This window comes from Lichenostomus cassidix, unplaced genomic scaffold (genome assembly GCF_008360975.1).
Source record: "Lichenostomus cassidix isolate B80296 unplaced genomic scaffold, HeHo_3.0 HiC_scaffold_43, whole genome shotgun sequence".
Classification (NCBI taxonomy): Eukaryota; Metazoa; Chordata; class Aves; order Passeriformes; family Meliphagidae; genus Lichenostomus; species Lichenostomus cassidix.
The window spans coordinates 2006358-2020751 of NW_028147635.1; the positions used below are offsets into that span (position 1 = coordinate 2006358).

General features: G+C 51.5%; 1 protein-coding gene across 1 annotated transcript in view; it reads right to left on the reverse strand.

Annotated features, from left to right (window-relative positions):
- LOC146421112 (uncharacterized) overlaps positions 1-14017 on the reverse strand; it is a 382384-nt gene extending 368367 nt beyond the window's left edge. The window contains exon 1 of the mRNA XM_085047575.1: positions 13339-14017. Coding sequence (XP_084903701.1) covers positions 13339-13991 — 653 coding nt within the window. The 5' untranslated portion in view covers positions 13992-14017. The remainder of the gene's footprint in view (positions 1-13338) is intronic.
- Between the last annotated feature and the right edge of the window lie 377 nt (positions 14018-14394).

Consider the following 14394-nt stretch of genomic DNA (forward strand, 5'->3'; position numbering starts at 1 on the left):
TAGTTCGGTCACACCCACAGAGTGCTAAACTGGTGCCCTGCTCCTATAACCAGGACAGACTGGCAGTGAAATGTAATTGCAAGATGTTGTTCCACTTGGCTTTCAGCAAAATAACCCATGGGCAGAGTTCCTTCCAGCTGCAATCATTCCTTGATTTTCACAGGGATTTGTTTCCCATTCCTTCTTCCTTCTGCTTCAAGCTGGGAATGTGCTGGAAAATGTCCAGCAAAGCAAATTTTGCTGTTTGCTCTTGGAACCCAAAAAGCAGCTGGACCTTGTCACCTGGCCCTGCACAGCTCCCTTGGGATGCACAGCAGAGCCAGGACTCTGGGAGCCTCGGGAATTGTCCCCTGGGATCCATGGCACACACTGCAATGGGTTGGAATTCCATATTTTGTAGCAAGGAAAAGATGTTCCTGCCCTTGAAGGCAAAGCTCTTGTGGGGCTGAAAGGCAAGTGGAGATAGTGCAATGACACTTCACTGCCAGCCTGTCCTGGCAAAGACTCAGCAGTGATAACTCCCTCCGGGGAAGCACCAGCACAGAATTTGGATGAAGAATCCAAAATTGGAGGGATGGGATCAGAATTGTGCAGGACAGGGTGGATGGGCTGTGTTTTGAGAGTAAATAAATCACCCAGAATTATTGATTTCTGTTCCATTCATTTTCAGTTAGTTCCAGTTCTATTTTCAGTGTTCCACCTTCTCAGCTGATTGCTCTTTGTGTCCTCCTTTCTCTTCTGCCTCTCTTGGCCTGCTCTGTTTCTCTCACAGTGTCTCTCTTTAGCCAGGGCAAATCCAAGCCAAAGACCCTGCCATGATATTTGTTCCCAGTCCATGAGCTAAAACAACCATGGATGTAGTGATGAAGGCTGGCAGTGAAGTGTCATTGTAAGATTTTACTCCACTTGGCTTTTGGCTCCTGCTTCTGAGGAGCTTTGTCTTCAAGGGCAGAAACATCTTTTCCTTGCTGCAAACTGGAATTCCAGACCCTTGCAGTGTGTGCCATTGATCCCAGAGGGCAATTCCCGAGGCTCCCAGAGTGCTGGTCCTGCCATGCCTCCCAAGGGAGCTGTGCAGGGCCAGGTGACAAGGTCCAGCAGCTGTGTTGGTTCTGCAATGTCACAATGGTCCATTGGTTCCATGAGTTTCCATCCTGTCAGAAATGGACTCCTTGGCTCCCCAGTGTCACAATGGCTGCTTGGGTCCATAAGGTTCCCCAGTGTCACAATGGTGTCCTTGGCTCCCTGAGGCCCAGCAGTGTCACAATGGAATAATGGTTCCATGAGGTTCCGTAGTGCCACCATGGTCTCCTTGGATCCTCAGGGTCACAATGGACATTTAAGACCACATTTTATCACCATGTGTCCTTGATCCAATGACCTTCTGTACTGCCAAAAATGGTTCATTGGTTCCCATGATGCCCTCCTGTGTCCCAGTGGATATTTGGTTCTTTGAATTTCTTCAGTGTCACAATGGTCTCGCTGCTTCCACGAGGCCCTGCGGCATCACAGTACCCCACAGGTTCCATGAGCTCCTGTTCTGTCAGCAATGGTCTCCTGAGTTCCAACGAGGCCCCACAGTGTCACAGTGTCCCCTTCATTCCACGAGGTTCCATAGTGTCACAATGGACTCCTGGGTTCCATGAGGCCCCACTGTGTCACAATGACTCCTAGGTTCCATGAGTTCACAATGGCCCATTAGCAGAGATGACCCCTCAGGCTGGGTGGGAATGAGCTGGTGCTTCCTCAAAGGGAGTTATCACAGCTGAGTCATTGCCAAGATAGGCAGGCAGTAAAATTTCATTGCAGTATCTTGCTCCACTTGGCTTTCAGTCCCACAAGAGCTTTGCCTTCAAGGGCAGAAACATCTTTTCCTTGCTGGAAACTGGAATCCCAGCCCATTGCAGTGTCTGCCCTGGTGAAGCACCGATAGACTCTACAACTCAGAAAGTTATGAAGTAGGTATGCTTTTATTCCAGCTGGGGTGCATGGGCAGCAGCCCCTCCAAAGGCATGCACACCATCAGCAGCTCTTCACTTGGTTTATATTAGGTTACAGGTTACATATGCATAAAGTTACACAATGCTCCTATACATACTCATTACCTGTCCCAGCTTTGTATTATAATGAGTTCAAAGTTCATTTAAATATGCTCGCACAAGCGCAGCGTCACAGATTAATTGTGGGCAAGAGTCCTAAAAATAAATGAGGGATAAAGTTAGTAGTCTTCCTCAGGATGAACTCTTCACCTTGGTTCCTTGCACATGCCCCCTTGGTTCTTGGTCCAAGTCCAAACCTTAGAACTCACTTGAGCCAGTTCTGGGGTCTGAGAGCAGGATGTTCAGTCAAACTCAGTAATTTTTATCAATTATTTGCCTTTCCTTTCTATATCCTCCCTTTTACTGGGTAGGCAAAAATCATTAAGCAACTGATATATTGTTTTCAGCAAGCAGTTCTTAGTAAATCATTATCCAAACTCAGGCCTCCTAGGTAAGTTCCAGAAGATTATTATTCAGCTTCTAGCCCCCCTAAATTAGTAACTTCTACCCCTGTAAATCCATGGATCCCAGAGGACAATTCCCGAGGCTCCCAGAGTCCTGGCTCTGCCATGCATCCCAAGGGAGATGTGCAGGGCCAGGTGACAAGGTCCAGGCAGCTCTTTAGGCTTCCAGAGCATGCAGCAAAGTTTGCTTTGCTGAACATTTTCCAGCACATTCCCATCTTGAAGTAGAAGGAAGAAGGAAAGGGAAGCGAGTCCCTGCAAAAATCAAAAAATGATTGCAGCTGGAAGGAACTCTGCCCATGGGTTATTTTGCTGAAAGGCAAGTGGAACAACATCTTGCAATTACATTTCACTGCCAGTCTGTCCTGGTTAAAGGAGCAGGGCACCATTTTAGCACTCTGTGGGTCTGACCATGATGACTTATCACTGGTAAAAAATTTGAGATGCAGACACGCAGTATAGGAAAAGGGTAACACCTTGATTTAATAGGATCCCAGATGCCTACCGATGACCAAGAGAGCGACAATATCCCCGTATACAATTTATGGACCTCATAGATTAGCATACCTATCTCAAATTCCCAATGAGAAGTCTAACAAATGAAGTAATTGCCCCCTTATTCAAATTACCTCCCCCCAAAAGGTTACAACTCAGTTCACAAAAATATGTCCCAGTGATTGGGCTCTTACCAAGGTTGGTGCCTCATGCTCTTGAGATTGTGGCGATTTGTTTCGTCTTCTCCAAAGAATTCTGAGCAAGGCAAGGGTAGAAGGGTTATAAACATGTGGGGCTAAGGTACAGGGAGTAAAAAGGACAGGAATGGGAAAGGGTAAAAAGGATATAAAGAGAGTAAAAACGTATAGTGAAAAAGGACAAAAACCCATCAGGCATCAACCAAACTAGGCATTCTACTCCCATTAGGATATTTCTGATGAGCTGCTGATGACAGGTCGTTTGCAGGAGCTGCCCAGTGCACCCCTGATCCCTCAGGCTACCAGGTGGGTGTTAAATGAGATAAGGAAAGAGAGGCAAACCCTGCAAGGGAAGGCAGTGTTTCTGTTTCTTCACACCAATGACTCAGCTGAGATGACTCCTTCCAGGGAAGCATCAGCACAGTTCACCTACCCTGAGAGGTCATCTCTGCTAATGGGCCATCATGGACTCAATGGCACCAGCACAATGGGCAGCTGCAACGACTGAGACCATCAAAGACTCCCCAAATATCCCATGACTCACAGGATGCCATCTTTCCATTGTGAAACTCCCTGGCCTGGGGGAGGTACTGAGCATTCCCACCTGAACCTGAGCATATAAAATCTGGCTTTGGGGATGTGGGACACAACTCAAGAGACCCAGAGGAGGAGGAGCAGAACTTCCACAGGACTGCAGCCACTGCTTTAGACAAGACTGCAACTACCACTTCAGAAGGACTGTGACCACCCCTCAGACCAACAGGTTTGGTTGCCTTTTGCTTTCTCTTTGCATACAATGGGGCCACGTGGCACTCAGCACAGGAACTAAGGAACACCATGCTGTTCTTCTCCGAGGGTGCCTGGTTATACTCTGCCTTTGAGAGTTAAAGCTGTGTCATTGTATTTCTTGTAATCTCTTTGGTGGATTGTGACTCCCATTTAATCTCTTTTGGAGCAGTTTGGGGGAATCCATTTCTCCTGCCAGTTTAAACCAGCACAGCATTTCAGAGGTGTTTTAGACAAGAGGCTTTTTACAGTGACTATACAGCCAGTGATTTCTAGAGATGGACTGGGGCAGGAATAACCTTCAAACCCAATGGACTCACATCTTGTTTTTCCCCCCAAAACAGGATTTCCCATTCCCAAACTTGGCTGGATGGAGAAGGAGGCTGTGAGTAAGAGGAAGATGCCCTGGGACAGCCAGGCAGGTAAGGAGGAAGTCACTGCCCCTTTCCTGCTCTCTTCTCCTCCATCTCCCAGCCCAGCATTGCCCCGGGCTGCAGGACAACCCTGCTGCTGAAGCCGTCATGCCGAGAATGAATTGAGGGAATCTCCTTCCCCTTCCCTCTGGCATGGAGGCAAATCCCAAATCCTCTCCTTGTCCTTCCTCCCCCAGGCAATGAGCTGACGACAGAAAGTAAGGAGGACAAATCCTCCCTGAAGAACCTCATGGAAGAGGCCATTTTGAGCAACTCCATGGTGCAGGAATCCAATAGGGAGGAAAAGCCCCAGAGATCCCATACGACAAAAGGCTCCAAACCAAGCCCAGGGTGCTGTGAGGAGCAAAGACCCACCCTGTGCCAGGAAATTGGCCAGCAATCGAGCCAGAGCTATAAGCAGGTGGCCCATGAGCAGCTTCCCACTGGGGAGAAGCCCTACAAGTGCTTGGAATGTGGGAAGAGCTTCAGGACAAGCTATCATCTAATCCGCCACCAGATGATCCACACTGGGGAATGGCCCTACGAGTGTGGGGAATGTGGGAAGAGCTTCAGAGACAGCTCTGACCTGATGATCCACCAGAGGATCCACACTGGGGAGAGGCCTTATGAGTGTGGGGAATGTGGGAAGAGGTTTCAGACCAGCTCCAGTCTCCTCCTCCATGAGCGGATTCACACACAGGAGAGGCCCTTCCGCTGCCCTGACTGTGGGAAAGGCTTCAAGCACAACTCCACCCTCATCACCCACTGGCGCATCCACACAGGGGAGAGGCCCTATGAGTGTCCCAAGTGTGGGAAGAGCTTCAGCCAGAGCTCTCACTTGACCAGACACCAACGGAGCCACCAGTAAGAGAAGCCCTGCACAAGCCCCAACTGCAGGAAGAGCTTTGTCTTCTGCTCCAGCCTTATTACCTAAAGCCTCATGGTTTTAGTGCTATTTGGGAGGGGTGTTCAGTGTTCGGGAGCTATTCTGGATGATTTGGTGCTTCTGGGGTATTTGGTACAGTTTCTTTCTCCATTTTGTGTTTGAAAAGCCAAGAGGGTTCATCCAGTACCTCAAAACCACTAGATTCCACTGGAAAGTACTCAATGTTACCCCAAAATGGCTCAATCCCTGCCCAAAATGACTCAATTCCACAGCCCCTCAGGGTGGGATGGCATTGGAAGGAGATTGGGCAAAGTGGGATGCAGTTCCAGAGGGGTGAGATGGGCATTGTGTGGGGCAGGATGGGTGGGATGGGAATTGGAGGGGAAAATAGGGCTTGGGAAGGGGGTCTTGATGTCCAGGAGAGGTGTGATGGGTTGGGGTGGGGATTGGGAGTGTGGGACAGGGTCTGGAATGAGACAGCCAAAGGTTGGGGTGATGAAGGGAGAGGAAACCTGTTCCTGAGTTTTTGGGTATTATATAACAGGATTATTTCTCATGAGCCTTGGGGCAATAAAGAAAAAGGAGGTTCATCCTTTTGGTGTGGTGCTGTGTGTTGGCATTTGGGGATTCATTTCTTGTTATTGTTGTTACTATTATTTGTATTATTTATTAGTGTTATACTTCTAAATCCCACCCATTGTTAATAGTGGCTGGATGGCAGCTCACTGGGAAGATTCCCTTCCTTCTCACAGTGGGATTGAGCTGTATGGTCACTTCCAAGTTGCCAGTGGCTTCTAAAGATGCAAAATCTTGTTTATGTTGGTTTCGGTGTGGTTTGGAGCTGGGGAAGGGTCTCATCCCCTCCCAGAGGTGCTCTGAGCCTGCTCTGCACCACATCTGCACTTGTGGCACCTCACAGCTGCCCTGCCCTGGGGACATGGCAGGACTCCCTCCTGCCAGGGCTGAGGCTTTGCATGGCCTCTCATGACCCCTCATGTCCAAAGCTCTGTGCTGGCGCTGGCCTGAGCGCCAACATCACTGCAGCCCCACGGCCTTTGCTGTCCCCCCGTGTCCATTCCCTGTCCCCGAGTCCCGCCCGGCTCTGGCAGCAGCAGGAGCCGCAGCGCAGTGGGCGCCAGCCTGGCCCAGCCGGGGCTCCCAGCAGGAGCAGCAGCAGCATTGCCAGCCCTTCCCAGCTGCTCCTGCCTTGGCTTCCCCAGGGGTTTTTCCAGGGCAATTCTGGAGTACAGCAACAATCCCCCACAAACTGGTCTCTGGGCTCAGCCCTTGGCCTTTCTGCTTCCTCCAACCAACCCAGGCTTCTCTCAGCATTCCAGTTCCCTGCTCAGAGCCTTTGGCTCCCTGCAATCCTGGCCCCAAGGATCTGCTCTCACGAGTCCCTGGGGAGGCTTTGGCAGTCCCTGCCTTCAGTGGCGGCCAATGATGCTCCAAGGGACTTGGAATTTTGCTTCTGACTCCTTGAGCAGCTTCTTCAACCTTCTCTCAGTCCCTGAGGGTCACAGACTCAGCTCCACCATGGGGTCCATTAAACTCCAGAAAGCCCTCAGGAGTTCTTTGTCTGCCTTCCATCGTCTTCAAGTGTTCAGGGCTTGTACAGCTATTGGAGTCAGTTTGGTGTTCTTTTAAAGAGGAAGTTTTCAAAGTGCACCCATGACTTTTCTTTAACGTCAAGGAAATATTTTATTTTTCCGTTCCGAGAAGAGGTGATAGAAGCATTCCCCAAGTGACTTTGATGCTGAATGTCTCCTCAGGAGGTCTGGGCACGTAGAAGAATGAGCCCCTTGAGGGCTGACCCTGTTGGGACAACCTGCTCCTCACCCCCAACCTCACCATGGCTGACATTGCCCAGCTGGCACTCACATCCCTGTTCCCTGCATCACAAACTTGTCCCCTGAGCTCTGCAGCTGGCTGTCCCAGCCCATTGCTCCATGTTCCACCTGCTCTCCTCAGGGCTCTGCCTGCACACAGGCCCAGGAGAAGTTTTCCTGTTTGTGAGGAAAGAATGGAAAAGCCTGAGCAGGTTTCCTAAACAACAAACCCCACTCAGGAACCACATGCTCAGTACAGGCTGCCTCTGATGATGTCACCTTTCTACCAGGGACAATGTGGCCAAAAGTGATCTCTGTAAGCAGAATTCTCTGTATCTTGAAGCACAATTCTCTGTCCCTGTTCTTTCCCTTGATCTCAGTTACAGATGGAAGTTTTTGGTGCCATTCTCACCTTTAACCCCTCTTTTGAATACAAACAGATGTTGAATACAAACAGGTGTGTTAAGCAGGTGTTGTTCAATGTTTATGCAAAGCTTTTGTTTTCCCAATGGAATCACAGAGATCATTGTGACACTTTGGGGCCATGTGGAACCATGGAGACCAAAGTGACACTGCAGGGCCTCATGGATGAAGGGAGACCACTGTGACTGTGTGGCACCTCATGGAACCAAGGGGTCATTGTGACACAGTGGGGCCTCATGGAACCCAGGAGTGCATTGTGACACTGCAGAACCTCATGGAATGAAGGGGACACTGTGACACTGTGGTGCCTCGTTGGAACTCAGGAGACCATTGCTGACAGAACAGGAGCTCATGGAAAGGGGAGAGCCAGGCCCAGGGGACATGGCTGCAACGGTGATGGCTGTGAGGTCACTGCCACTTCAGCAGTCTGCTTGGCCCTCAGCAGAGATTCTGGCCAGAAGCACTGTGAGGTCATCCAGCACATCAGAGAACCCACACAACAGGAATTCCTTCCTTGGGGAGAGGAGGGGTTTCACTATAGCAGGTTGCACAAAGCTCCTGTCCTTGGACAATTGCTGGGATGAAGCATCAACTTCACTGGAAAAACAGTTGATGTTTTGTGACAATCTCATTATAAAATATTCCTTCCTTATAACAAATCTAAATCCACTCTCATTTAGTTTAAAGATATTGACCCTTCTTCTGTCACTGCAACCTTTGGGAAAAAATGACACTCCATTTTCCTTGCAATTTGACTAATATTTTTCCTTTCTCAAAACCTTGGAGAGGACTCAAAAATCTCCCAAGATGGGGTTTGGAGGCCTCATCACATAAGCAAGTTGTGCACTTACAGAGTGGGCTGTGTAACATCATTAAGTGGCTGTATGACACCACAGCTGGGCTGTCTGACATTACTGACTGGCTTGTGACACCACAGAGCAGGCTGTGACATCCCAGAGGAGGGTGTGATATGTGACATCATAGAGTGGTCTGTAGCATCACAGTGTGGCTGTATGACATTACACAGCAGGCTGTGAGGTCATAGAGTGGACTTGTGACACCACAGGGTGGTTATGTGACATCAGAAATGGGGCTGTGAAATATGGAATGGCTGTGTGACATCATAGAGCAGGTTGTGACATCATGGAATGGGCTGTGACATCACAGGGCAGCATTAAGTGATCACAGCAAAGGCTGTGTGACATCACAGAGGGGGCTGGAAACACAGAGTGAAGTGTGACATCACAGGATGGATGTGTGACATCACAGGAGAGCTGTGTGACATCAAAGGGTGGCTGTGTGAGGTCACTGGGGAGGTCACTCTTCCCAGCCCCACCTCACAGTCCCCCCAGACAAGTCCAACGCTGCTCATGCACAGCAGGGTCCCCTGTCCCCCCAGGTCCCCCCTGCCCCCCAGTGCCACAGCCTCCCCCAGAGGATGTTCCACGAGATCGACCCCCAGAGCCTGACACAGGGACAGGGGGGACAGGGCCCTGGGGGGTGGGACAGGGGGACAGGGACCCCCCGGCAGTGTCCCTGTGTCCCTCAGGGTGAGAGCCTGGCCCAGGGCTCCTTCACCCTGTTATGAACGAGGTCTTGAGAGCACTTAAAAAATCCCCAGCAAGGGATCAGGAAAAACCAGATTTAATATTAAGCAACAGCATAACGAAGTTCCTTGGCAAGAGTCACTCTGCTTCTGACTGCACAGTTCAGGCACACCAGGGGAAAAAAGCAACAACAAAAGCAAGGAAATCCAGTCAATCAAACCAGAAATTACCTGAGAATTGGCACTGTGTGTGTGTGTGACAAAAGGACAGTGAGGGCAAGGATAAAAGGAATATGGCCTAAAAGCTTAACAGCCCTCAAACTTAACAGAACTTAACTTCTACATTAACCCTAACTTCTACCTTAAACTTACCAAATTAGCAAAAGAACAACCCTGAGCAGCATTTCACTTAGGTCATACCTTATGACTGAACCTCACTTACAGGCCTAACTCACTCAGATATCCAAGGCACTTCAACACCTCCCAGAGCAGCATTTCTCCCCATTTCCAGAGCACAGGCACACGTGTGTGCACACAGACAGAAAGAGGCAGTGCCAGGGAGCTGTCAGAAATTGCCCTGGAGGGCAGGGAAATGCTCACTGCGGATGCTTTTGCATCTCCCCAGCAGCCAAAGGGTTGAGCCTGGAGGAGTGGGGGGATCGGCCCAGGGTCCCTCGTTGTTCGGGGATGCCCCGAGTGCAGCAAACAGGAGAGTTCCCGGCTCGGAGAGGCCCCACTCAGAGGGAGCTCACTGCTCCAGGAGAGCTCCAAGGGGCTCCTTTTGGAGCCCTGTTGATAGGGCCCCAAGAGATGGGCTTTAGTCACAGCAATGTTCCATCCTGGCTGCACTTTGCATCAACAGCTTTCTCTGACACTGTGAGAACAGGGATGTTGTGCCACTGAGGGGAGAAAAACAGTTCCCAAGGCTGCTCCTAAAGAAAGCAGGAGCTGGTTGGACAGCAGCAGTGCCTGGGAGCAGACAGTGTTTGTGATCAGCTGCAGAGCAGCTGAGCCCAGGGGCTGTTGGCCAAGGCTGAGGCCTAACAAGCATTTCTCAGATCCAGGGCAGCCCTGGAAAGGTGGTGGTGGGGATAATTCCCACCCTCAGTGTGCTCCCAGTTCCTCCCAGTATTTCCATGTCTGTGCTCCAAGTGCTGCTCCGTGGGGATGGGAATGTCCTGCTCCCTTCCCAGGGCAGTGTCACACCTGAGCCAGGTGTGCAGGGCAGGACCTTGCCCTGACCCCAAGCACTGTCCCACCTGCAGGATCTGCTTCCCATCAGCCTCTTCCTCCTGCAGCCCCAAGCCCAGGTTGGTGCTAAACAAAGGGCGCTGGCTCAGGGTCATCCCCCGGCGGGGGCTGTGCACCCCCTCTGCCCCCTCCCCAAATTCCCTCCTGGGGGAGCAGGAGCTGGGTCAGGAGCCCTGTGGGGAGGGAAAAGGGGGTGACACTGGGATGGGGGGGTCACACATGCTCTCAGGGACACACATGACCCCTTTGGACACCCTTCACCTTCTCCCGCAGAGCCAGGAGGATGAACTCCAACACGGAGCCCCCAAACCCCAGCAGCACCTTGGAGGTTGGGGTCTTCGGGCAGCTTTGGGAGTCTGGTGTGGTCATGACAACTCTAAAATGCTCTCCCAGCCCCACAGTCACTCCCAGGCCCCTCAAACCTCTCCCCAGGTCCCCCCAGCCACTCCCTGCAATATAAATGGGCCCAAGAGCCACCAAATCCCTTTCTCATCTCCCGCTACACGCACCCAAGTTCTCTCCAAGCTACACAGCCCTGCCAGGATGCTAACCCAACCTCACAGAGCCCCCAGAAACCCCCCCCAAACTCTCTCTCAGCACCACAAATGCTCCCAAGAGCAACAAAAGCCCCTCCCAATGCCCCCAGGACCTCCTAAACGCCCTACCACCCCCCATGGTACTGACCAGGAGAGGCTGGTGGACAGGAACATCCTTAGCTGGGAGCAGCTCAGGTGCTTCAGCAGTGATTTGGGCACTTTGGGGGGCACACCCCACATGGGGAGACCCAGGCCAGGGAGTGGGACAGAAAACCAGAATTCCTGGAGAACACATGAGCTCAGGTGGACACATTCTGCTGGAACAACTATGAGACTGTTGTCCTGTCCCCCAGCCTGGGCAGCCCCGGGATATCCAAATCCTCATGGATATTCCCTGAACCCCACATTCACCCCCAAATGCACAGTAAAATGGTGCAGCTTTAGATCTCTTTGTTTAATTTCTTTATTTTACCTCAGCTTTGGTTGTTCTGACAAGGTGAAGAAGGAAATCATTTAGGTTGGAAAACACCTCCAAGATCATCCATCATTTCCTGATGCCACCAGAAGAAACAATTACACAGCAGGTAACAGTTTGTAGGGTGTAACATTAATAAATCAGCTCTTCCCAATGAATTTCGGATGTCGGTCTGAGTCCCAATGGATGTTCCTGCCCCTGTGTTTGTCCAGGTGGCCACAGGGAATCAGGAGGACATGGAAGCCACCAGCCAGGTGCCTTCCCAACCTGAGTATGTAAGTTTTGCTTAGCCCAGAACATCAGCAAGCTATCTTTAGCATCTAGGGGAAACTCAAACTCTTCAAAAGCTGTTGTGGTAGGCCTGAAGAAGTGGCTGAAGGGTTGGGAGAAAACTCACCCCTGTGTTCATGAGTTGGTTTTGCTTAGCCCAGATTTTGCTAGTGGGTGGGGAGGAGCACAAAAATGGCTCCTGTGTGTCCTGGGTGAATGTTCTAGAAGTTTTCACCATGTCCAGCAGAGCCAATCTCTGATGGCTCTGAAGATGATGGACATGCTGCTGGCCAAGTCTGGGCCAATTAGAGATGTTGGTTACACCTCTGGGATATCATATTTAAGACGAAATCAAAACAATGTGAGCAAGCAATTCTTTTTAAACAGAAGATGAGGAGGAGGTGAGAATATGTGAGGGAAAACAACATGGAGACACCAAGGTCAGTGGAGAAGGTGGGGGAGGAGGTGCTCCAGGCACTGGAGCTGAAAATCCTCTGCTGGCCGTGGTGAGGACGGTGGGGAAGCAGGTTGTCCCCCTGCAGCCCATGGGGTCCACGAGGGGTGCAGAGATCCACCCACAGCCCGTGGGGAGGTGCTCACGCTAGAGGAGCAGGTGGATGCCTGGAGGAAGCTGTGATCCAGTGGGAGTCCCAGTGCAGGGAAAGGCCTTGTTCCTTGGGATGGAAACAGCCTGGCCTGGGCTCAGAGCTCTGAACCCTGTGGACAAGAACTCATGGGGCAGCAGATTCCAGCAGCTGCTGCTCGAGAGATTGGACCCATAGCAAAGAAGTTTGCAGAGGACTGTCTCCAGTGGGAGGGACCCATGGCTAAGTAGAGGACTCCTCTCCCTGAACACCAGAAGAAATTTTGGTAATGGACTGACCAAAAAAACCCCATACCCTGCCTGCCACAACCCCCTGTGCTACTGGGGGGAAATAGGGAGGGGGTGAGCAGAGAAACAGTGTATTAAGAGCTTATTTTTAGTTCTCATTTGCCCCCTCTGACTCTGTGTAGGGTTAGGTTACCAATAAATCACTTTGCAACTTTAAGTTCTCAGCCTGTTTTACCCTTCACTGCATCCTGCCTGGTTCATTATCTCGACTCATGTGCCGTGTGTGTGTGTGTGTGTGTCTGTGTGTTAGGGCTTTTTTCCCCTCCCCTCTGCACAGCTGCAGCAGGGGAGAGAAGAGAAAGCAGATTTTGTAGGTGCCTGGCATTTGGCCAGGGTCAAACCACAACACTGATTCACCAGGGCTCTTCCCAATGAGGGTCCTCCAGTGGGGGATGAATACGGAGCAGCGCATTAAGCTCTTCCCCCACTCGGGGCACTCGCAGGGCTTCCCTTACTGGTGCCTCCATCGGTGTTGGGTCAAGTGAGAGCTCTGGGTGAAGCCTTTTCCACACTTGGGACACTCATAGGGTCTCTCCCCTGTGTGGATGCGCCAGTGCCTGATGAGGTGGGAGTTGCGCTTGAAGCCTTTCCTGCACTCAGGGCAGCGGAAAGGCCTCTCCTGTGTGTGAATCCGCTGATGCTTGAGGAGATCTGAGCTGGTATGAAACCTCTTCTCACACTCAGAACACTCAAAGGGCCTCTCCCCAGTGTGGATGCGCCGGTGGGTGATGAGGTGGGAGTTATGTTTGAAGCCCTTTCTGCAGTCAGGGCAACGGAAGGGCCTCTCGTCTGTGTGAATATGCTGGTGTAGGAGGAGAGCTGAGCTGGTCTGTAACCTCTTCCCACACTCAGAACACTCATAGGGCCTCTCCTCTGTGTGGCTCCTCTTGTGACGGATCAGGCTGGAGCTCTGGCTGAAGCTCTTCCCACATTCCCCACACTCATAGGGTCTCTCCCCAGTGTGGATGCACCGGTGCCTGATGAGGTGGGAGTTGCGCTTGAAGCCCTTCCTGCACTCAGGGCAGCGGAAAGGCCTCTCCTGTGTGTGAATTCGCTCATGGATGAGGAGATCTGAGCTGCTCTGAAACCTCTTCCCACACTCGGAACACTCATAGGGTCTCTCCCCGGTGTGGATCCTCTTGTGACGGATCAGGTGGGAGCTCTGGCTGAAGCTCTTCCCACATTCCCCACACTCATAGGGCTTCTCCCCTGTGTGGATGCGATGGTGGTCCATAAGCTGGGAGATCTTTCTGAAGCTCTTCCCACATTCCCCACACTCGTAGGGCTTCTTGGTCTCATGAAGCTTCTCAGGAATCTCCAGCTCTGAACTCCGACTGAAGCTCTTGCCAACTTCCTGGCACAGGGTGGGTCTTTGCTCTTCAGAGCACCCTGGGCTGGGTTTGCAGCCCCTCCTTGTGCAGCATCTCTGGGGCTTTTCCTCCCGGTTGGGTTCCTGGGTCATGGAGCTGCTCAAAATGGCCTCTTCCATGAGGTTCTGCTGTAAGGACTTGTCCTCCCTGGTCTCTCTCCTCACCTTGTGGTCTGGGGAAGGAAGGACAAGGAGAGGATTTGGGATTTGCCTCCATGCCAGAGGGAAGGGGAAGGAGATCCCCCCAATCCATCCCTACGAGGAGAGAGTCAGCAGCAGGGTTGTCCTGCAGCCAGGGGCAATGCTAGGCTGGGAGATGGAGGAGAAGAGAGCAGGAAAGGGGCAGTGACTTCCTCCTCACCTGCCTGGCTGTCCTGGGGCATCTTCTTCCTCACAGCCTCCTTCTCCATCTGGCCAAGTTTTGGGAATCGGAAATCCTCTTTCTGGGTAAAAAAAAGGGTGTGAGTGCCTTGGGCTGGGGGTTCCTCCTGCCCAAGTCTATCTCTAGAAGTCACCGGGTGTT